At 32.5% G+C, this 23799-nt stretch overlaps 2 protein-coding genes across 2 annotated transcripts in view; both read left to right on the top strand.

Annotated features, from left to right (window-relative positions):
- Positions 1-2363, top strand: part of Dora (zinc finger SWIM domain-containing dorado) — a 46098-nt gene extending 43735 nt beyond the window's left edge. Inside the window, exons 19-20 of the mRNA XM_085953431.1 lie at positions 109-258; positions 2229-2363. Coding sequence (XP_085809557.1) covers positions 109-258; positions 2229-2295 — 217 coding nt within the window. The 3' untranslated portion in view covers positions 2296-2363. The remainder of the gene's footprint in view (positions 1-108; positions 259-2228) is intronic.
- An 11666-nt stretch (positions 2364-14029) lies between these two features.
- LOC147079096 (alanine--glyoxylate aminotransferase 2-like) overlaps positions 14030-23799 on the top strand; it is a 40894-nt gene continuing 31124 nt past the window's right edge. Inside the window, exons 1-3 of the mRNA XM_085953384.1 lie at positions 14030-14155; positions 19366-19618; positions 21997-22115. Coding sequence (XP_085809510.1) covers positions 19557-19618; positions 21997-22115 — 181 coding nt within the window. The 5' untranslated portion in view covers positions 14030-14155; positions 19366-19556. The remainder of the gene's footprint in view (positions 14156-19365; positions 19619-21996; positions 22116-23799) is intronic.

Raw genomic sequence — 23799 nt, 5'->3', positions numbered from 1 at the left:
CTCAGACTTAAATGAACGGTATTTGTGGCAAAACAATTGATTGAAGAACAGTAGATTCCATTGTAACTCATCGATTGCCTATTTGTAGAACATGTCTCTCTTCTTTAGGTACATTCAATGCATGCATCAAATGCTGTACCACCTCACGTCTGCAGACTATGACGAGTTCACGAATGTGGTCGTGTCGGCCAGGACAGCTCTACAGCTCACCCCGGAAGGCACGGCTCAATTCAAGGAGTGGTATCAGTGCATTCGCAGGTAGGTTTTTGTATTCATTTTTGCAGTGTAGATACTGTTTGATGCATTATGATAAATAAGTACACTTATATTTCACTTTACGACCGGCCGCATATTCACTATACCTAATGCCCATTTTTAAATATGGAGCAATTTCAATATTACTTGAACAAGTCATGCATCATAAAACTCGACATATGATACACAATAAGAACTACTAGACTGACATGAAGGATTTGTCAAAAGAGCTTTCTCATTTCAAACAAGGAATGAATTCTAAACTCGAGGTGGTCTTTTCATCGGTGTCACTATTTGAGTATTGCCGGTGTGTTTGCGTGCTATTAGTTCTCCAAACTGCTGCAGCCCAAGTTATAGTTGTCAGTCTCTATTCCAAATTGATTCTGATGATTAACACATTTATTTTTGTAATGGGAATTTGAGTTTCAAGTAAATTAACGAAAACTTTTCTATTATAACTGATACTATGGAAATTGTATGGATTTGTATGTAAATAAATAATTCTTAAACCTTTTTTATGCCTCACGATATTACTACGGCGGTATCTGACTGGCCTCAGATTTTTAAAAACACACGTTGAATGTCGAGCGAAGCTCTTACTACAATCGCTATAATACCGATAATTTGCTACTTAGTGTTTCATAATTATTCAAACAGATGTTACTGTGTGTTTAATATTTTAGATTATGCAAATCATCGACAATGGCTAGTAATTTGAGTTTAAAGTTGGGCAAGATAACTCGCCAAATTTGTATGTGCGGCCTGTCGATCACGGCCTCAGAGCGAGATAATTTACTGAAGGCATCATCGGTTATTTAAATTTTTTTTGTAAAATTACAATGTTGATATAATATTATTAATGCATATTAAGTACATAGTAATAAAATTTCAAAATAGTAAGGTACTTTAGACAGTCATTGTTTGTTCTTTAAAATAATAATCTCAGTTTCCTGGCCATCATAATTCATAGTGTAGCAATCCCAACACCAGTTGATTACACAGTAAAGAAAATCTTTTCATATATTATGTTTATATTAAATTATTAGGTTTAAATGTCTGTTCTGCTAGTATGTACTATTTATATTAGTGATGTTCTCATTTATAAATTTACTTATGTAATTTTCATAATGACATGAGCAGATCTGTTAGAAATTGGATAGATAGTGATTTTCGGCTTACAGGAAAAGGTTATGCAGTAAAACCTTGTTAATGCGAATTCCACGGGACCGAAAATCGAAAAAAAATTCGAAAAATATGAAATGAATGGGGGATAAATATAAAAATTTAGAATTTTTTTTTTTTTTGCTTTTCATTAATTTTGTTTAAGATCATAGATGTGCCTACGAAATTTCCGATTTCGTGTGTGTTAATGGGTCATAAAATGTCAGTATTATTTATATTACCTTCTTAAAATAAGTAATTTATGATGTTTTACGAACAATCTGTCACAATTTTCAATGACTGGCTCATGAAATAGTGTACTTTATTACGATTTATTGAATATTTTTGTATGCCAGGACTCGAATCATTTCGAATTAAAGGTATGGTTTTATATGAAAATAGTTCAAGGGAGTTTTTTTTTGCGAAAATGTCGATTTCCAGCGAATTTAGAATTACCCGTGTTCTTATTAACGAGGTTTTACTGTACCTACTTCAAACACTATCATTGGAGAACAATGCAATCTTTATTTACATATTTTCCTAAAGAACTCAATTGTAACAAGCAATTACATATAATGAAAGACTTTTACAAATTGCATGAATAGATGTATAGTATGAAAGAACATTTCCCATTAATCAATTTATCAAAGTGTAGCTTTGACTATTTTGCTTTGTTCCAAATAATTCCATAAAGTAACGTCTGTCACATAATTGATGTATTTGCCAAATGTCAGTAATTTTATGTCTACCATTTAGGATGTATTTGTTAATCTCCGAAATGCACACTACATGAATATTATTATAATTTGCAGAACAAAGTCATGCCAGAAGGAACTGTGGGCGCAGGTGAATATAGCACTGCAGGCTAATGGTAAATGACAAAGGTGTCCGGAGGGCGAGGCGGCCTCCGACCCGCCCCTCGCCCGCCCCTCCGTCTCCGCTGAAGCCTCTCCCCAAGACCCCTTTCACCCTGATTTGCTTCCGGCGGTGCCCGTCCCCTCCCCTCTTTCCTACCCACGCCCGCGTCCGCTCCCCCACTCTCAGCAGGCGCAGATGGAGTTCGCCATCAACCGGCAGATGTCTCATGCGGAGCCAGTCTACGGCCAGAGCGTCCGCGAGGTCCCTCAGCCCTGCGCCCTATTCTACAACGATGTGCAGAGCTATGACATACTGCAACCTGTTCGTATGGCGACGCGTCCTTTACCCCAAGAGTGTCCAGCATTTCTTTCATATCGTCCTCCTCCGTACGTCCCTGTGGAAGAACCTCAATTTCAACGTGTCGATGGGAATCCGTTCAGAGTGGACGACAGAAGAGATGGCGAGTTTGACCGCGGAGAGATGGAACGCGTCGACGAAAATGTCGATCACATTCAACATGATGGCGAAGCCGCGTGGAATTCGCGACGCAGACGTCCGAATGACATATGGCGGGGTGACCCTGCCCGTCCACATTATCCGCGTCATTCCGATCCTTGACTCTGTCTTGCCTTTCGGTGGTCCTCCCTTGAATTTTGTCCGTGCAATATTAAATTCTGTAACGTATTTTAACCATCCCACAAAATGTGGTTAATGCGATATTTTTTCATTTTACTTCTGTTGTATATTGGAATTGTTTGTGTAAATGTTATTCACGTGGTTTTATTTATTTTATGTAAGTATTTTTTTTTATTATGCTCCAATGAATGTCAGCTTACTTTCAAAAATCTTCCAACTCCAGAAATCCACCTTCTAGAGTGACACTAAATTTAGTTATCAATAATTTCTTGTGCTATTCATTCATTTGAAATGTATAAAAGTAATCAGGGAAAAATAACTTTATTTGGAAGTTTTGGAAAGTAAGAGTGTCTGATTCTATAGGTGGAGTTACATGGAATGTTATAATTGAATTCGGATGATTTTTTTACCGCTCCTTTTGGAATGATTAAATGTTGTAAGATTTACAATATTATGGTTTTCCATGTGGTTTGTATTATTTCACATTTTTTGAATGCGATATTCATTTTTACGTATTCAATTAATGTTGGATTAAGTATTTTTTCAATTTATTTTCTGTTATCACAGTATTATTTTTTTTTCAATTTTGATGTCCCGCATCTCCCCCTTGACCCCACGAATTTTATTGTTAAAATTGTATTTTTACAATCTTATTAAGCAAATTTTTTGTGTATATATTATTATATGAAATGAACTTGTTTATTTACTTATATACCTAATTTATTAGCGTAAGAAACCTCGTTGTATAAAAAATATGGATTGTATGAAAAAAAATTATTATACACGTTTATACATATAATATAGTTGATAATTTAAATTCTAGGTAATTTTATGAACGCATGATATTTTAAGTCAAGAGTTTGTTTTAACATTGTACTGGCATAATATTTTTATTGGAAAAAAATTAAGTATTGATTAGATTTTTTTTAGTAAGGCTGTCTGTTGCCATTACTGTCTTGTCTTTCTCATAGTATTATTTGTAATTAGCTCTTTTTCATTATATTATTTTCGAATGATAGAAAGTTCGTACTATATCTCCAAATTTTATGTTTTTGATACAATGAATAATTTTATTGAGATATATGATACGGAATTCATGAGAACAAACAATGATAGAATTAGGTTAATAGCTTAATCGAAGAATCAGCAATTTTTTCGCCTGGGAATGTCTATGGAGCAGTTACCCAAGACTGAGGAAGCCACGAGTTTAAATCGACTTCTTTAATTAAATGTGCCCATGGGAGAGAGGATCACGGAGAATTAATTAACAATACAAAACAAATTCAAAACCGACAAACATTCTATAGAATAGGTACAGTAATTCCATGTTACTAGAATATGTTCTAATGACAGCTACATTTTAAAATACTGCAAATGTATATTTTAATACGTAAACCTCCATCGAAAGTTCATAGCTTCTAAAATGTTGAATCTTAAAAAGTAGCATGGCTATTATAATATCTAATGAGATTGTGCGATTTGTGAATGCTTAGTTGAATGATGTATAATGATTCGAGGTGCTGAGGGTTGAACCAATACAAATGCACTGGTTAATGAGTTGAGTAAATCGACTTAAAGCTTAATATGCGATTGTAAATTCCATATACAGTAAAACCACGTTAAAACGAACACAGTTAATTCGAAATTGACTAAATGGAAATACTCGCCAAAATTCTTAAAAAAAGATATAGCTATTTCTACTAACTCGATGAAAGTTATGACTGATGTTAATCTAAATGGAATTGTAAAGAAAATGGAAACAATGTTACAGAATTGCGATAAAATATTACTTATATTTCAATGCTTTACTGTTTTTTACTATACATTTTGTATTTTTTGTATTTCGTAATTCATAATTTTTTTTTTGATTTTAGGTCCTGTTGAAATCGAATCAACGGGGTTTTACTGTAACTGTTTTTAACATTTTGCAAGCGAAATGTTGTTCTCAAATGATCATTTATTACTATTCAATTAAAACATTAATATCTCTTTGTCTTTTGTGTTTGAAGGAGAATTATTAATCCGAACATTTAAATTATATACAATTGCCATGAAAATAATCGCAAATTTTTATACAAAATGTCCATGGGATATTCTCCAATGTAGAGAATAAAATGCTTATATACTTTTGTACAAAGCAGTTAGATGTTTGAATTTTGTTTAATGCATTAATAAATATGTGCTCATGTGGTAATACATTTTTTTTATTGTATACGACTGTACTCGTTTAAACCCCAGAACCTCCAATTCATTTTTTCGATAAACATTTGATATTTATTTTTTGGTTATTTTTCCAGTTTCCATTATATGGACCCACTATGGCCGCGCGGCTTAAGCGTCTGCCTATAGCGTCGTGGGTCCCAGGTTTGAATCCTGGGTCTGGCAAGTACACATTGTTTTTCAATTTGTGTATGAGTCGGAGTATGGACCTAATAGGTTGAGCAAGTGGCTGACATCCATTTCTCGTAAAAAAAACAAAATCTGTTAATACAAACCTCCACTCCGTGGAGGCCTGTATGATCCTATTAGGATCGGACACGGTTGGAAAATTATATGGAAATTTGACAATGGATGTGCTTAGATGGTTGTGCTGAGAAACCGTTTTGCACATCTATCTTGATAAAATGATTCATTATGTTATCCACGTTATTGAAAACCAAAATTTTCGCCTTGGTATATTATGCATTCTTTTCTTTTCCATATCGACGGTGTTATCGATCAAAAACTTTTTCAAATTTACCATTAAGCTTCTAGCGTGTAAGTTTAATTCGTTAAATTAATTAGAACATAGCTTAGTGACAGAAGTTTTGAATTTGCTCAGACTGACTCGGAACCTTGTCAATGAATAATGAGACGCACGATCAAATTATATTAATTAGATTATATGTTAAGTTGAAATAACGTCAGCATAATATTTTCATGATTAATAATTATCACAGCGATTATATCAGCTGTTGTTTAAATAACTTTATTTATATCTAGTATCATTTCGGAAACAGTCTTAACTTTAACCTTAAAAGAAGAAAGGAATTTGAAAATTGCCTTCCAAACATCTTTATATATAGCCGTTAAAGCAATAGGATATAAATATTTATCTGTTTTTTATTTTCTAAGTCATTTTTTTAGGATTACACTACTTGATTTGCAGGTAATTGATTTGTACTTGTTTGATTGTTTACACATGTGGAGTGTTGTAGATATTATTGCAAAGCTTACGCGGTAACAGTCCAGCCAAAGATAATAATGATTTTTTTTTTTCATGAATGCCACAGTACATAATATATGCGGAAACTAAGCCAATAAGTAAATATCTTTACCTACTACTCCCGCCGGTATGGCATGATTGGAAATTAAATAAACTGTTTTAATTAGTTTTCTAAGCTAATTTTCATGGTTAAATGAATTGTCTTTATCTGTGGTATTTTTTTATAAATATAAATTTCATTGTTTTATCGGATTGGTCAGCATTTGTGGTCCTGTACCGATATAAAATAACGTCTACTTTTTGATGGCAGCATGGACAACTGAACTTTTTCGGTGACTATTTAGTTACCTAACATGTGAAAGTAATATGTTTTAAAGAATTCAAAGGTCTACCGCGACTTTACAATACTTTTGAATCCAAAATTAATGGTTAAAGGATTGATTCTCTGTCAATAGTAAAAATGTCTCAGATTATCAAACATGTCTTGCTAATTTAATTGTTTCAAATTTTTACATTCTATCTACATTTTACAACATTCGGCCGTCTATGCTTTTGTCAAAAAGTAGAAGTTGCTTCTTAGGACACGGGTCCAGATAATATATTGGATCAGTCTTTGTAATATTTTTTTATGGTTGCAACATTGTTTTATATCACCGATACTTTGCCTGCTCAATATCTTCAATGCTTCACAATTAACTATAGAAGAAATAGACTGCTTTGCCTGACTAACATATTGATTGTTTTGTCCCTAAATAGACTTTTGGCTCTTAATTTTGGTGCCACCGATACTTAGATTAGTTCGATTTGCAATTCGGTGCCTTGACCAGGCCCTAGTATTACATATAAATAATAGAATAATAATTTAATTTTGTCAACAATATAGTCATCAATTTTCACCACGTATTAACCATCACAATTTTGGTAATTTCACCGATTAGGATAAGATATTATTTATGATCAATTATAGTTTTTTTTCTGTATACGACAGTTGGCAGCTTGTCTGTTCTGGGATGACTGACACAAACACTATTATCGATATTAGAATGTATGTAATTCCATGTTGATTTGTTGATCGATATACATATATGGATTATTTATATTGTGTCACTAATTTCTGAATACACAAGCCACAGCTGGTTTAGTCGTATATTTTTGTAGTTATGAATCATGATCTCTGGTTTTAGATTTAAAAAAAAGGCACAGATTTGTGAACTTCTGACAGTATTTTTGATTGTTTTCCATTCACACAAAATTGCATTCAGTAGTTAATGTACATATCACACATCTTTCTTTGTCTTTGGTATAAGAATATTCATAATATTAGGGTTTTTAGGCATTCACGGTTCCGTGCAATCTGTAGAAATTGTTTATGGTTTATTTACTTTATTTGATTTGCTCTATTTTCAAAATAGAATATTCTAACATTCCAGAATGGTAAAAAAATAAACAAAAGCATGAATCGTAAAAATATTGGAATGAACTATTTTGAAGTACTGTCAATAACCATGAATAAATTCTACAGATTGGTAATAAATAATATTATTCTAGTTACATTTATGTCAAAGGACTTTTAATTAACATAGATTTAACATTTTATTAGAAGTTGTGGCGACGATTCACAAGTTTCTATCTTTCATGAGAGGAATAAGAGCTGATTATTATTTTATTTTAGGTAAGGTAAGATAAAATTTAGGCTTAATCTATTTTTCATTAACATTGACAAAATTGTTTCGATCCATAAAGTTAATATATGACGAAAAAATGGCTCTCAACGTCCTCTTGCTAGTCTTAAAAAACAAATAATTGTATATTATATATTATATATTGTGTACATTTCCCAAATTAAAGCTATCCTTTAAAGCTATGTCAAATGAGCTGCATTATCATTAGTAGAGTTTGTAAGGGCAGTTGGCCGATGAAATTGCTTGTTTGAAGTGCAGTCACCGCTTTTTGGCTAGGCACAAAAATTACTTGATCTAATGTTTGTGAAATAAATTGTACCTCTTTTTAGAATATATTGAAACGCTTCGGCTCTAGTGTTTATTTACGTGTAAAAAGCAATAAAAGTGAAATATTACTCTTTCAAATATATCTATGAATTTATAATTATTATTACAAGGAATTGTATGGCAATCATTTAAACATTTTTAAACGCACGCTACTCAGTTATTTTTAAGAATATTTAGGTATAAAATGGCGTGTATTCGATGTCAGTAAATATATACTATATTTTAACGATTTTCCATAATAATTATTTCATGTTTTGTGTCGTGAAAATTAATCATGATGCTAGTAATTTTAGCATTGTGAGATTGGTGAGGTTCGTTGGAAGCCATTTTGAACATAACAGTGCCTCTAATGCTTATTGACTCAATGTTTCTACATACATCATCATCATCATCACCATCTACTCTATTTTGAGAAAAGAAGACGTCATCAAGTGTTTCAATAATGAATAATTCAAAATATATACATATACATGTAGAGATACATAATAATATAATATATAAATATTCTATATTATACTTATGTTTATTTAGAAACGTTTAAATGTAATATTTTTTCGTACTATCTAGTATAGGATGAGTATCTTTGCATAATGGAAATGTTTCGTTTGTTTATTGATGTCGCAAACATTTTTAGCGTTAGATTTAGTTATAGGTACTGATGAAATGATCTCTCTATTATCGTGTTTTGTGTTTGGAAATTTTGAATGTATTTTTTAATCATTCTCACTGCATGTTAATAAGACTTTACATTATCTCGATTATTATACAGTATACTTACACTAAAAACAACTAGGTACCTATAGTGCAAAATCTTTACGGTGATAGGCGGCGGCTTGGAGAACTAGATCCCCTCATCTCGCGTTTCAGTACTTACAATACTTCGAAATCGAAAACCATAGACAAGATACAACACGAGCGCCGCCGCCAGGTCTCACGTTAAAGATTTTGCGGTCTACCAATAATACACTTTTTTTTGTCAAGTTTGCAATATATACCACCTCTCCTGTTAACAATTTATCAATAGACTAAATTTATTTCTCTTTCTCGTGGAAAATATTTTCATTCACCGAGATTCGTAATGTTCTTTATTATTCTAGTGATAAATTAATGTAAGTTGAATGTGTCAATAGAATTATAGATAGACAATTGTAGATGGCTAGTTAGGTTAAAGAAAGAAATGATTTCAAAAAAAATCGGTCATTAACGATTAATATCTTATTTATAGTTGAATTTTGGAATTCGCTTTGCACACGCAGCAATATTGCCGTGTTGAATATTTCAGGTTCTTGTCTCTCTATATGAAATACTTTATAATATATATATATATACATTATAAAAATATGGATATATTAAATTTACGTCATAATTTTTATTATATAAAGACTATTTTTACACTTCAGATGAATGTATTATAGAAGTATTTCATACTGTTAGGGTCATTTGGACCTAATAAAATATATAAAGAATATATATACCAAAAAGCAATTCCGATTAACTGTAAACATGTGACACAATAACATAACCAACAATTTGATGATTAATGACATAAGCAAACTTTCCTGTGTGTTTTAAGCCTATTTTTCACAAGATTTTTATTTTGGATCTCATTCACACAAAAAAAGCCATTGTCACTATGTGTAATTTGAATAAGGTACAAATATTTGTATTAAATATTAAGGAAAATGAAAATCAGGCATATGCAATATTTTAAAATTATAAAGCTGTATAAGTATTGTGCGACTCGAAATTGGATTGATTTTGGTGTTGCCAGTTCTCTGCTCATACATTGGTTGTGATGATTGTGTCATCCTTTTGTATCCTATTATTTCATATTGCAACCCTATCCTATCCTTTGATTAAAATCTACAAAATCGAGAATTATTTTTTACAGTGTCTACAAGTATCTACAATTGATAATTTGTCGGATAAGTGCGTAATATAAATAATATTCTACTTAGGTTTATTAACGAACTTTGTGTGGAAATAATATTATTATTACTGAAACTCCCTAATTTTTATTGTATTTAATTCTGGCTCATTTTACTTGTTTGTCCATCTTTGGTCTATTATTAAATGTTGGTGTCGAGTGAATTTTAATAAAATTATGAAATTCAAACCTTTGTTTTATTGTTTTTTTTATAATGTAATTTGATCAAACATGTCCTTATTTTTCCAAAATCCAGAATTTTAATAATCAAAAGGTAATTGAGTAAATTTATGTTGTTTTTATAATAAATAATTATAAGATAAAAAGAACTTTTTATATACCACGTTTTTAAATTTTCTGTTGAATCATATAAACTTGACAATTTTATGTATTAATAAATACTTTTTTTTGTACTTGATAGAAATACTGAATAAATATAGAATACCGAAATGTTATTTTGACATTTAATATTGATTTCCATAGTAACGCACGTATATATATTTATAATTTAGTTGCTAGGACCCCTTAGCAATCAATAATAGTGTTTTACTTTTTACGATTTTTTTCCGAAATAACTTTCCGTACAAAACAAAATTAACTGAAAATGAATTCAATTCTGCTTAAAGATACCTAAAAGTATTAAAAGAATGCTTTGTCCATTGTGTTTTGATATATTCTAAAAGTTTCAAATGTCTAGCTAGTCGGGAAGTTGGTTAAAAATCTTCAATCGTCCAATACAAATCTTGGACGAACAAGAAAAAATTTGTACTGGACAAACAAGAATACGAGCTAATAAAAACGTGGTAAAATTAACTTTGAGATTCGATACCTAGAGATATTGTTTTAGAAAAATCTTGTACGGAGATTGACATGTTTAATATTAAATTTAAGCTGATTAACCAAGGCTAATGAAAAGTGCCCGCCCGCGATGGAGAAGTGATAACGTGTCCGCTTGTGAAGTAGTCAGTCTCAGGTTCAAATTCCGGGTCTAGCATATTGTTATTAACGTGTTTAGACCAGAGAGTCCAAAAATTGTCGGAAGTGAGTTGCCTTCTGGGTGAGACTGAACCGAGGTTTAATTCTTCAGTATGGAGAAATATGGGATAAACACGTGTTAAAGAATATTATGTTATTTTCAATAGTTGCATAATATTATGTATCATAATATTTGAGGACATTCTGAAGGCTTTGTATTTCTTATCTTTCATGGTCTGTTTGTCATTAAGTCATAAGGCAAATCTTGCTTCAAGTTCTTAGTTTATGATGACTGGCTTCACATTTTTATTTTGTTATATGGTTCCGTCCCACAGCTTGGCGGCCTTAATATGTTGAGCGAGTGGTCTATCATTTTGTGACTGCAATCGCGTTCACGATTTGGTTTTTGTTATAGTTAAAATTGATTATACATACAGAGGCACCATCTGACAGTGATGCCAGATAGTGATAATGTACACGCAGCATAATATGGAAGTCGACGCGCAGTATCATCTAAGGATTTTAAAATGATTTTTCTACATTGGTTATAATAGTATATTATTTAATATTCTCGTTATTGTTATTGAAAATATAAAATTTCACAACTCGTTCAATTTTACAATCCCCTAATTTTGGTTTACGATCTATAGGACCCCCTGACACAAAAGTTATCAAGCATTGCTCACATACATACCTATTGAGTTTTTTTAGAATATCTTGATTGTTTTAATGACAGTTTATAAGCTTATAAACTGGCGGAGAAAAAATAACATCCAAATCCACGTATATGGCCACAATAATAATTATTATCAAGTATTGCAGAATTGACGACTAAATTAAAGAACCTAAATATATAATGAAATGTTGCAATACAGGCCCTGATATTTTCTTACTAAGTAGGTTATCAAACTGGTGTAATTAACTACCTATTTTAATAATTTATCATTCACTAGGTAAAAAGCAAAAGTCAATCAGGGCCATCTTCAGACATTTTAGTGCCCTCATCTAAACAATATGGCAAACTTTATGGCCATGTAATGATTGTAATGCATAAAGTTTGGCAAATTTCATGCATTACATAAAGTATTGTATTTTTTTTATATAATTAACAAAACATTTTCTTAAAGCTTAAATAATGAAAATATTGTAAAATATTTATTACTTAAATAAATAAAAATTTCTGCTTCATTGCGGAGCCAGATTTGGGAATAAAACAGAACCAAACCGTTGAACGGTGAGAATCTTGATACTGGGACGGGAATTGGAATAGGAATCCTATTCTTGAGAACCCTGAAACAGAACCGGAACCTATATAAAGTGACGGAGTTTAAGAGATTCCCTTATTCGATAATTCTACGATGGCCGACCTGGTAATGTTGTGAGTCCCGGGTTCGAATTCCGGATATGGAGAATTCATTCTTTTTAAATGTATATTTGAATCCAGAGTATAGGCCTATAGTTGAGCAAGTGGTTAACATCCAATTCTTGTAAAAACAAAAATCTGTTAATATAACCTTCACTCTGTGGAGGCCCATAATATTATGATCTTAGGTCTGACACCCACGGTGGCCGCGCGGCATAAGCGTTGGACTATCACGCTGTGGGTCTCAGGTTCGAATCCTGGGTCTGGCAAGTACACATATTGTTTTTCAGATTGTGTGTGAGTCAGGGTATGGACCTAATAGGTTGAGCAAGTGGCTGACATCCATTTCTCGTAAAAAACAAAATCTGTTAATACAAACCTCTACTCTGTGGAGGCCCATATGATCCTATTAGGATCGGCATGGTCAAAAAAAAAAAAGGATTGGACATGGTAAAAAAAAATATTTCATATTTTTTATTATATTTCACTCATACTGGATCCAGTTATTTATGAAAAAATAATATACCTCTAGTGATGAGTCATTTATTTTTATACATTTGGTGTGACAGCTCAGATGGTCAAATGAATAATATATCCACAAGACGGAGTGATAATCTCGGTGATTTCATGCACCCGGTCCATTTCGAACCCTGACTACAGATAAGTTTGTGGGACTATCTTTATGGAATTTAATGAAATGTATCAAAGCTTAGTAAGTGAATTTTATTTTCAAAAAATATTAAAAGAGATCTCGAAATCAGTTGCCTACCTAATTCATAGTTATTCACCAATTTCATGTTATTCTTTTGTGACACTACTGTTATTAATCAGATATACGAAGGGCTTTATTAACAGTTATTATTTTACGAGAAATGATGTTAGGTAGCCACTTACTCAACCTATTAGGTCCAAGATCTGGGTCCAAACACACATTGGAAAAATAAATAAATTATCAGATCTGGCGAGTGGGTCTCTTCTCAGTGAGGCTTAGTCATAATAGATTACATCATAATAGGAATCACGCACACTTTAGTGTACGCTAAACAAGGTCGCCCTCTTAGCACAATTTAAACGGCGCCTAACATTCTTCACGCCATGGTATACGCCCACATAGTGAATGCGGAGACGTGATGAGTTATGGCGGGTTACGGGGCCACTGGTGAAAATATCTACTAAAAAGAGAAAAAAAAGTAGGTACCGACCAATGTTCCCTGTCACACCTACCAAAATGTGTCCGCCACATGTTTTCATCCCCCGCACAGTCCTCGCACAAAAATATTGTAAAAGAAAATTTCCTTTGCCAGATTTTAATTTTGTATACGAAAAGAATAAATACCTTGAAAATATAAGTTTTAATGACAAAATTGTATGGATGTGTTTGTAGGGGGGGGGGGGGGGGGTTGAAAATTTACCGCACCGGGAGATACCAACCCTAGTTACGCCACTGCTCAGATGCGTTGATGATCCGCACACAGAGGGAACGTTAGTACCAACCTGATTATAATATGATGTTTTGAAATATTGTATGAATATCTAAATAATGTGGAATAATAAATCCTTGCATCGCCTCTGCATTCAATGGCATGAACGTGACGTCACAGATATCTCGCCAGCATTTTTTTTTATTCGCTGCCAGCTGAGACAGTTTGCGAGTAGAATCTTACAAGTGCGTTAGTTTTTCTCGATTTGATCGTGTCTATTATGTGATATCGCCGTCGCATATAATTGTAAATTAAATTCCGAATAAAGAGCTTTGTGGAATTCAGGTGAGATAAAAATAACTTTCCCCGTGTTTGGTTTTGTGAAAGGAAAATGTGCGCTACCGTTGAAAAGGCGCGTGAATTATTATACCTAAATTTGTTTTTCCGAAGACTTTCCAATAAAGTTGCGGTGAATTATTTTCGCGCTCCTAAAAATAACAGAGTTGACATTTTTCAAAGCGCTGTCTTACATCACGTTTGGTTGTTTATTTTGAATTCGTATTTGTTTGGGACAGTTTGTCGCGTGGAAAATCTTGACGGAAAAGTATTATTTTTTTATAAAAATAATTAAGAATTAAAGTGCAAACGTATACCAGCATTTTTTCAATATTAACTATTGTCCGTTGATCAGTTTAGATATTTTGAGTGTCGAATTGTACTATGTTTATTTCGATTTGATATCTATACTTTTTATTATTTAATATGAGTATGTTTTAGAAATGCGGTAAATACAATTTATGATAGATACATAAAAAATGCAGTAACAATATTATTATCATGTTATAAAATGTACCTATACATCGTCATCTCGTTTCTAAGGGAAATGACTTGGATGGATGAATGGATAGCTATCAGGCACCTTTTGATTCTCATCAATAGGATTTCCATATTTGATCAATCAGTTTAAGTGTTTGTTACCCGAAATTATATAATAATTATACCACCAGTTTTTGTGGCCATTCGTTGTATCGAACCCGCGACCCACGGTGGTTTCAAACACAGCAGCTATACAAATCCGTCACCGTGGGTACAAAAAGATTCATTTCGTATTTCTTCAATGTGTGTTTGATCGAGTTCACGAGTCTAATGGGTTAGGTCAGTGGTCGGCAAACCGTGGCTCGTAAGCCACATGCGGCTCTTTGGCTCCTTGAGTGCGACTCTACCACAAATGCTCTATGCCCTATTTGACATGGCTACAAAGAAGAAGCAAAGAAAAACGGAAGACGAAAACCGTGAATTTAAAGTTGAATGGATCGAGACTTTCGCGATTATTCAAAACTTAAATGGCATATCGACCTGTATTATTTGTCGTGAAAAATTGACGCATAACAAGAAGTCAATTTTGGAGAGACACTTTACAACTAAACACGCCCTGTCACGTCATTCAGCACTAAATATCCGCCGCTTTCACTAATTGGACACTTGTCTGGTTTTTGGGGTGGCGGATTACTGAGAGAGTACTAATCAAAACTAAAGAGAGTATAATTTAAGTTTAATAAATTTGGCTCTCAAAGGAAATGTCAATCGTTGTACTGTTGATATTTGGCTCTATTGACTAATGAGTTTGCCGACCACTGGGTTAGGTGAATGGTGAATAATTATTATTTCTCATAAAAAAGTATAATCTATATTAAGTTTAGGAGCGAACAGGTTTTAATTACATTTACTTACTACCAAATATGATGTATTGTCAAAATAACTCGCAAGTTTAAGTTAGAAATTTAATGGGCTGTCAATATTCATATAGAATTTAGGCTACATCTACATCAAGCAATATTCTAAAACTATCCAATGGGATAGGTAGTGATTATAATAATTTACAAAAATCTTATACCTAAGTACCTACTTATATTAATACCTATAATTTCATTAACTTAATACCCGGAGAAATTTAAAATGTAAATGATAGAAGTATATTAATTTATACTCCTTATTTAAACGATTTTATTTATATAATCAATTAGGATTATAATCCAAATTCTAAAGGAATACAGTGACAAAAATATTCTTCAAGTGATTGAGAATAGAGTGGTCGGTAGTTCTAATTATCACACCCCATACTTTCGTTCTATAAAAGTTTGTCGCAAAAAAACTTGGAAGGTTTTTACTTCATCTCCTGAATTCGTTTTTCCGTTGGAAAGTTACTTACTTACTCGAACTTAAGTTTTTAAACGTTTAGTTAGGAACTAATAAGCTCGCTCGAGCTTTTTCAACCGTCTGGAAAATGTGACCACTCACATACCCGAGAGTATCTAAATCGATGTTGGTTTAGGCACTTTAGATAGATACTTACTTAAATACCCACGGTAAGTTCATATTTATGTAAGTATAGTAATAAGGTGTTTTTATTGAGAAATTAAATGTTCTTTAGGACATCTAATTCGACTTAGTACAATCGTGTGGAGTATATGTAAATTATACCAAAATGGGATAAATCGAAACATTTGAAAGAAAATGGAGGTCTAAAAATCCAAATAAAAGTAAATAGATCAAAAACATAAAACAACTCTGAGATTTTTAAAATGTTGTATAATACATTTATTATGTAAGTGACAAAGAATTTATGAACAAAGGATTTTCTATTTTTTTATCAACACAATGAAGGTACATATTTAAGAAATCGTTTGGATCCCGAAGACAGGATTAGAGATGTTCTTCTTGATTTTTGACAAAAGGCCATCAATGTTGTTGTATTTAAAAAAGAAACATTATCATTTTTCCAATATCAAGGTATTGTAAGATGTCACATTATAATATTATTTCATGACCGCCAAAGAAGTTTATTCTCAATAATTATTGTATGTAAGAGCAATAATTATTAGCATGTTTTAAAAAGGTTACCCGACCCTTGGAAAACAGTCTAAACCAGAAGGATTGCTATGATTCATGCATAATTTATTAGTATCTTCATTGTATCCTAACCAAATTATTGAGGTCAAGAGCAATAATACTTCTAAAGCCTATGTTATTCCTATACATACCTAATATGAGGCAATAGAAAAAGTATTTAGCTTCCTCGTCATCCACATATAAATTAATTTTCTTATTTCGCAGTGGTGATTCCATTAATCCGAAAGTAAAGCTACCTTAAAACTTATATTTTCACATTTTTTCTGTTTTAACCTCCAGACCAGACCCAAGAGTGAGGGCCACAGGTTATCGGTTAATGTGTATACAACCCGAAATCCTAAAGATGACGAGGATAAGATGAATACTCCATGATGTTGTTTAATATCAATATTGATATGTAATAATATTATTTGACCAATTCAAAAAAAGCCTTTATTTAAAATCATTCTATTCCGACATGCTAATAAATGTTTGTCAAACCGTATATTGTATTTGCAGTCGTTAGAATGACAGAAGGTTTTTCATAAATATCTTGGAAACTAGTGCCCTCACTTGCTTTCATGAATAGCTAGCTATCAATAGTATTAGGAGATATAGTAGTAGAATGACAATTTGTTCATGTGTTACCGACTTTAACAAATTACTGATTAGTACCTAATTGCATTAATTTGAAGAGAATGAACAACCGCGCCTCTGAAATTATTAGATGTAATCAATAGATTACTAAAAATATAACAAAATAATATCTATTGAATCACAATGTACGCAATATTTACGAATTCAATGTACCTACTCCAATAATGACAACACAATAGGTATTGTTATTATTAATCGATAAATCAGTTTAAGATAAATTAAATATTGATCCTATATATCGATAATAATAATTATGATAAATCATATAGGCATTCGTCATTGCAAACAATGGCAGCATATGACGCATCTATTTTCACCACAGTACACAGTTCAATATTTATTTAGTTCAAGCATAAATAGTTGATTTTAACGAAAACCTAACCTAACCTAACAAATAATCCAGTATATCGGCAATTTTCAAAATTTGTTTGCTGCTGGCTTCTTGTAAAGTGTAAACCGACAAGAACCGTGTTTTATTTAGACATGAATTGTATATCAGTACTATACGACCCAAAGAGGTTGGACGATCTTTAATATACGGCCATATAATATTACGTACAAGTTTCCAGACACGATATTGCACGCCTTGGGCGCGACAGCCTTGAAAATACACAATATAGAATAGTATGTCGTTGCCAAGAAATTGTATGTATCTGTCAAAGCTCACTTGAGAGCGTGGCGATCTCAGGCTTGGGGATTTGCTTCTGAGATATTTCCAGGCATAAACGACTGCTGATGATTCACATCCAAACGTAGGGCCTCATGATATTACGCTTGATTAACACAGAGTGTGGTGTGGGGCGGGTTGGTTTGGAGGGTCCATGTTTGTGATGGACGTACCTATGCAGTTCGCCGTTATTGTGAAATCATCAATTACTAATTAAGTATACAAACTATTTTGTTTAATGTTTCGCAATTTACTTCAGGGTGAGATGCTTCACGAGCAACGTGATCCCAATGCTATACGGTCATTTGTTTCCGGCACAGCATCTCACGGTTAACTGTGATACAGCGAACTGCATACGTACAATTTACACGTAACCAGAATATTATACCTATGTATGGATTTCGATCATGTATGTATGTGAACGCCTATTATCAAGGTTTACATTTGTTCATATTTAACTGACCGGAAATATATTCAATACTTAGTGTGAGGCCTCAGTGCCAGCGTTCGGCGCAGCGTTGAGCGTTGTGCGCAACTCAAACCTATAACCGTATAAATGTATAAACAAAAAAAGACATTGCGTACGAACATTTTCACACACGGTTATACGTTTGAGTTGCGCAAAACGCTACCACTCAGGACGTACACTTACTGTTTATGTTAAGGGCGTTTTTCCATCAAGAAAATAATCTTTATTTTTTTATTTATCACCAGCATATTATTTTGATGATGCTATACCAATATGCGAAGCTATTCCGTACACAAGGCGGCTATCGGTGGTTATCGACGGTAGTTTATCATATTTATGTACTGAGGTAGTTAATTGTTACAATAAGTTAGCCGTCTAAAGAAACTATTGAAAAGTGCTATGTTTTAAGAATACCTCTCTTGGCTGTGTTAATTTTTTGAGCGAGATAGACAGTTTTGACAGTTTAGACGGCTAACTCATTGTAATAAATACCTCAATACATAAATATGATAAAATGATAATATTTATCACTTTAGCCGTAGATAGCCGCCTCGTGTATAGACCCAATGCTACTGAGTTATTATACAATTAAAAAAAAAACTAGCAGATTATTTATTTCTTCAAACACAGTAATTCTAAATAGGTAGTTTACACAATATTTGTAGATATATTATATGAACATGTCCGTTTATTTATAGTATGTCCTAGTGTCAATGTGTATTTCAAAATTTAATATTGCCATGCTTTTAAAAGCATAAATGTAGTAAATAAGTGTATTTTTAAATTCGACATTGGAAATGGTCGACGGTAAAAGGTTTTCTGTTGCAGTTTTCTTTTTGTCTTACTGCATTTTTCCGTGTTTGCAATTTGCAGTAACCTCCAGAGACCATCGATCAAGAGGCTGCCAATAGATCTTTTTCCTGTTGGGAAATAAACACACAAAACAAGAACGTACACCATAAAGAACGGAAAGATTTCTTCCACCGGCAGCATCTTCGACCAGCGAGATTGGCGTTTATCTTGCAATTATTTTTGACGGAAAAGCATTTTGAAGTTTGATTAAAATGGTGGACGAGGAACGTATGAGCAAAGATGAAACGATTCGGCTCAGGGATAAACACATCGCGTAAGTATTTTAATTATAAACCTCGCTATTCGGTAAGTGCTAATTGCGTTAACGAATTATTTACCACTAGTAGACATTAAGAACATATATACCAGTGGTGGCGAACCTATGGCACGCGAGATGATTTTGCATGGCACGAAAACCTATAATAATAATAAATGGCAGAGATCGCATTTTATAAAAAATAGTAGGCAAATACTCTTCAAGAATAAGCATTGCGTTTAATGTAAATATTTAATGGTATAGGTTGGTAGTTAGACTTTATGCATCACATATAATATTATCGAACTAACCTCATAAGGCGGTGGGGAATGCCACGCCGCGAAACTTTAATTTTGATCGATTTAGAATGCTTGAGACCACTATAGCGAGAGAATGCCTCATCTTATCGGAGCAATTCTGATATAAATTTGTGTGTAATTAAACAAACTAACCCACAAAAAATGATTGCACCAAATAAGAAACAAAAACTTGATGAAGCTAGTAGTAGTAATTCTGGCAGACAGTTTCAAAATTGGTAAACCAAAGTGTATGGTGTAATTGAAAAGAGTGATAAAGCTATGTTCTGTGAGTGGTATCGAGAAGATCATCATTTTTTTAATAGAATTTTTTAAAACTATTTTTCCCCATAACTCTGTGGCACGTTAGACAGTTGAAAAATAATATTTGGGTAATTTGGGCACGCGTACGTAAAAAGGTTCGCCAACCCTGATATATATTGTGGTTTCTTACAGATTACAGAAATAACGATATATTTCCAATTTTACTTGAAATACGTCGACAGTGTTCAGAAAAAAAACGATATACCTAACCCACACTTTGTGGCGAGGGATGGACAGTGCAAACTAAACTTTGTCAGTCATTCGTATTTGTTTTCATTTAACTAAGAATAAAATTAGTTTTTAACTTCAATTAAACCCTGCCTAATCCAAACTATAATAGTTTAGGTATGCTATGAGCGATCCGACAAAAATAGTGCACCCTTTTCAGTTACACATATTTGTGTTCGTTGAATTAAAAATACATAATTATTACACACGATGTGGGTTGGTTTTTTAAAAATAATTAAGCCCCGCCCAAACTAAACCATAATAGATAAAAATATATTATTCTATCTATAAAATATCCAAAATGATGTATGATTTAATGAATTTTATAGATTACGAGTATTTTTTGACCATTATCTATTATAACTTGGTATGCTATGAGCGATCTGACATAAATGGTGCACATCTTTTCAGTCATACTTATTTGTGTTGGTTGAATTAAGAATACATAATATTACAGATGGTGTTGGTTAGTTTTTTTATAAATTTATTAAGCCCTGGCTAGACCAAACCATAACCGATAAATTAATATTCTTTTATCTGTAAAATATCTTAAATTATGTATAGTTTAATGGCATAATTTTAGATATTTTATGGATAAACGAATACTTTTTACTATTATCTACTATGGCTTGTATTAGGCAGGGTTTAATTGAATTTTAAAACGAACAAACATTATCTACACTTTGTAGTCTTAGTTCAATGAAAACAAACACGTGTGACTGACAAAGTTTAGTGTGCAGATCAGTCAGATCTTAACAGCCTATCTCTACCCTTCACCAATGCCACCCAGAAGAAATTTTACAGGAGGCAATCGTGCTTTGTAAGTAAACTAAGTATCGTCAGTGTATCTGATACGTGAATCCTCCATTGGAAAACGCTTTATATTATGTTGGCAACGAGGCTTAGTGCCCATAGGCACTTGCGGCAGGCCGCCTATCGTTTTTTGTATGCCGGCTAACCGCAGCGGCCTGCCGCATATCGCACTTTGCATACAAAAAACGATATGCGGCCTGCCGCAAGTGCGTATGGGCACTTATTCAGCGTTCGAAATGAGCAATTTTACGAACCGGAGCGCTCGATAATTTTCGGAAAATATTAAAATATTTGTATAAGATTACTTATTTAAAAAGAGTGTATGTACTTAGCAGATTTTTTGTTATATACCTGACAAGATTAGACGGTTTGCTGGAACAGTTTTGTGGCGTGCAAGATTTGGGCATAATGTTGTCGGCAATGTATATGAAAATTGAGTTGTAAAGTTTTCAGTTTCGTATAAACTTTAAAAATTATATTTAAATATGTAAATGAATAATTCACGAATCCTAATGCAATTTTTCATTTTCCACGAGACGGAGCGATAATCTCGAGTAATTCACGAACAGGAGCTGCGCTCCGGTGCGTTCCGGTCCATTTCGAGCGCTGGGCTTATTATAAAACGGAATACATTTATAAAGTTTCAAAGTACAAAGGTGCTTCTATTCTGAAGTTAGTAAATATCGTTCACATTATTCCAAGCATATCTGATATTTTATTTTATTTTAACCATAGGCAAAATTGCGAACTTTTCTTCGGTTCATCACCTTTGAAGATTGTTCGGGCTGAAGGTCAGTTCATGTACGACGAAAATGGAGAACAGTATCTGGACTGCATCAACAATGTTGCACATGGTGAGTTAATTATTACTTACTCTTACGTTTCCTTAATTATATTATTTATAGTGTACAAAATATTGGTCCATACTTCGACTTGTATAGTATATCAAAATGTAAAACTCACTAAGTATAAAGTCATGAATACACTGGAGTTGGCAACATCATAAAAACGGCAAGTTGACTCAACTACCCGTTAGATCTGGGAATAAAGTGACACAAATTAACACACGTAAAAATCTAACATGAAATGAATAAATGAAAACCTCGCTAAATCGCACTATAAGCTACAAATACCAGAAGTCAAAATATACAAATTACACTGTTGTTAGCGCTATTACCACTTTTTTAATAATAATAAATATTTAACGGTGTTGGCAACGTTTCTCTGCGTGTATACGGCTTAATGTAAAATTTTCACAAACAAAAACAAAAATAATGTTTTTTATAACAGTCATAACTAGTAAATAATATGTTTTTTTAATTAATACAGACTAAACGTTCATGTATAGTACCTATGGACATGGCATTTTTCATTAAAAATATATAATTTGGAATCGCATCAGAATCATGGACATTAGAAAAACCTACATTTTTCGATAAAGTGGGTATTATTAACATGATTCAAGTTAGTAATATTATTAGTCATTACATTGATTTAAATTATATAGATGGTTGCCACAATTGGCAGAATTAAATAAAACAAAAAATCTAGCTAACTTAGTCTGCAAAATACTTGGGTAGGTACATAGCTTAAGCCTTCACCCTTGTATTAGAAACCAGGTTCAAGATTTTTCATGAAAATATAATAACATGCAAAGCTCTCAGTTTTATGCATAGTGTCACGTAGTGATTGTTACTTTTGGTGCGATGATGTACTTTACTAATAACCTGTTGGGACAATAGTCCCAACCTAGGTGCTAATTTTAAGTACAATACGGAATTATATATTATAAAATAATAATGTGTCATTAGTGACACATTTTAGCCACTTGCAGGAAATACTGTACCATTATATTATTACGATTTTATAAACTCCGTTGGTAGATTGGTAATATTGCAGGTCAATGAAATTTAATAAGGACAAATAATATTCTTATTAAAAAACAAAAGATATTATACCACAATGACATGTAATTTGTAGTTGACGAGTTTCGATAGTTAATTTATAGTAATAATGTTATCATAACATATTTTTTATCATTTTCAGTATGTACGTATTTTGAACTTAATATCGAAAAGGTCGAACTATCCATTATCTATTTAATGCGGTTGATATTTTTAAATGTTATTTTAAATTCATTGAAATTTATTATTGCAAACAAACAGTTACACATTACATTAGGTTAAGAATTATATGGAGAATTTTATTAATAAATAATATAGAGAAACAATAATAATAATAATAATAATAAAAGATTAAAACAAAATAACTGACAGATTAAACGCTATACGTACATATATTATTTAAACCAATAAAATAATAATTATAAAACTATTGATATACCTACTAGGTTTAACCACGTATATAAAATTCCTCCTCCAGTCCCCTGGATACCTCAGCGACTGCATTACCTCTTTGGATTTCTATGCGTATTCGCTGTCTCAGGAAGGTACTCAGTTGAAAAGGCACTCACCTGTTTTATCAATCAATCGACGAACGATCTCAGCCATCCTTTGCTTTGAAGACGGTTCCCAGGGT

The sequence above is a fragment of the Rhyacophila brunnea genome, unplaced genomic scaffold (assembly GCF_057557595.1).
Source record: "Rhyacophila brunnea isolate RB1 unplaced genomic scaffold, BYU_Rbru_1.0 scaffold_10, whole genome shotgun sequence".
NCBI lineage: Eukaryota > Metazoa > Arthropoda > Insecta > Trichoptera > Rhyacophilidae > Rhyacophila > Rhyacophila brunnea.
Note: the sequence above shows the minus strand (reverse complement) of the source record. Positions and strands in the feature narration are given on the sequence as shown.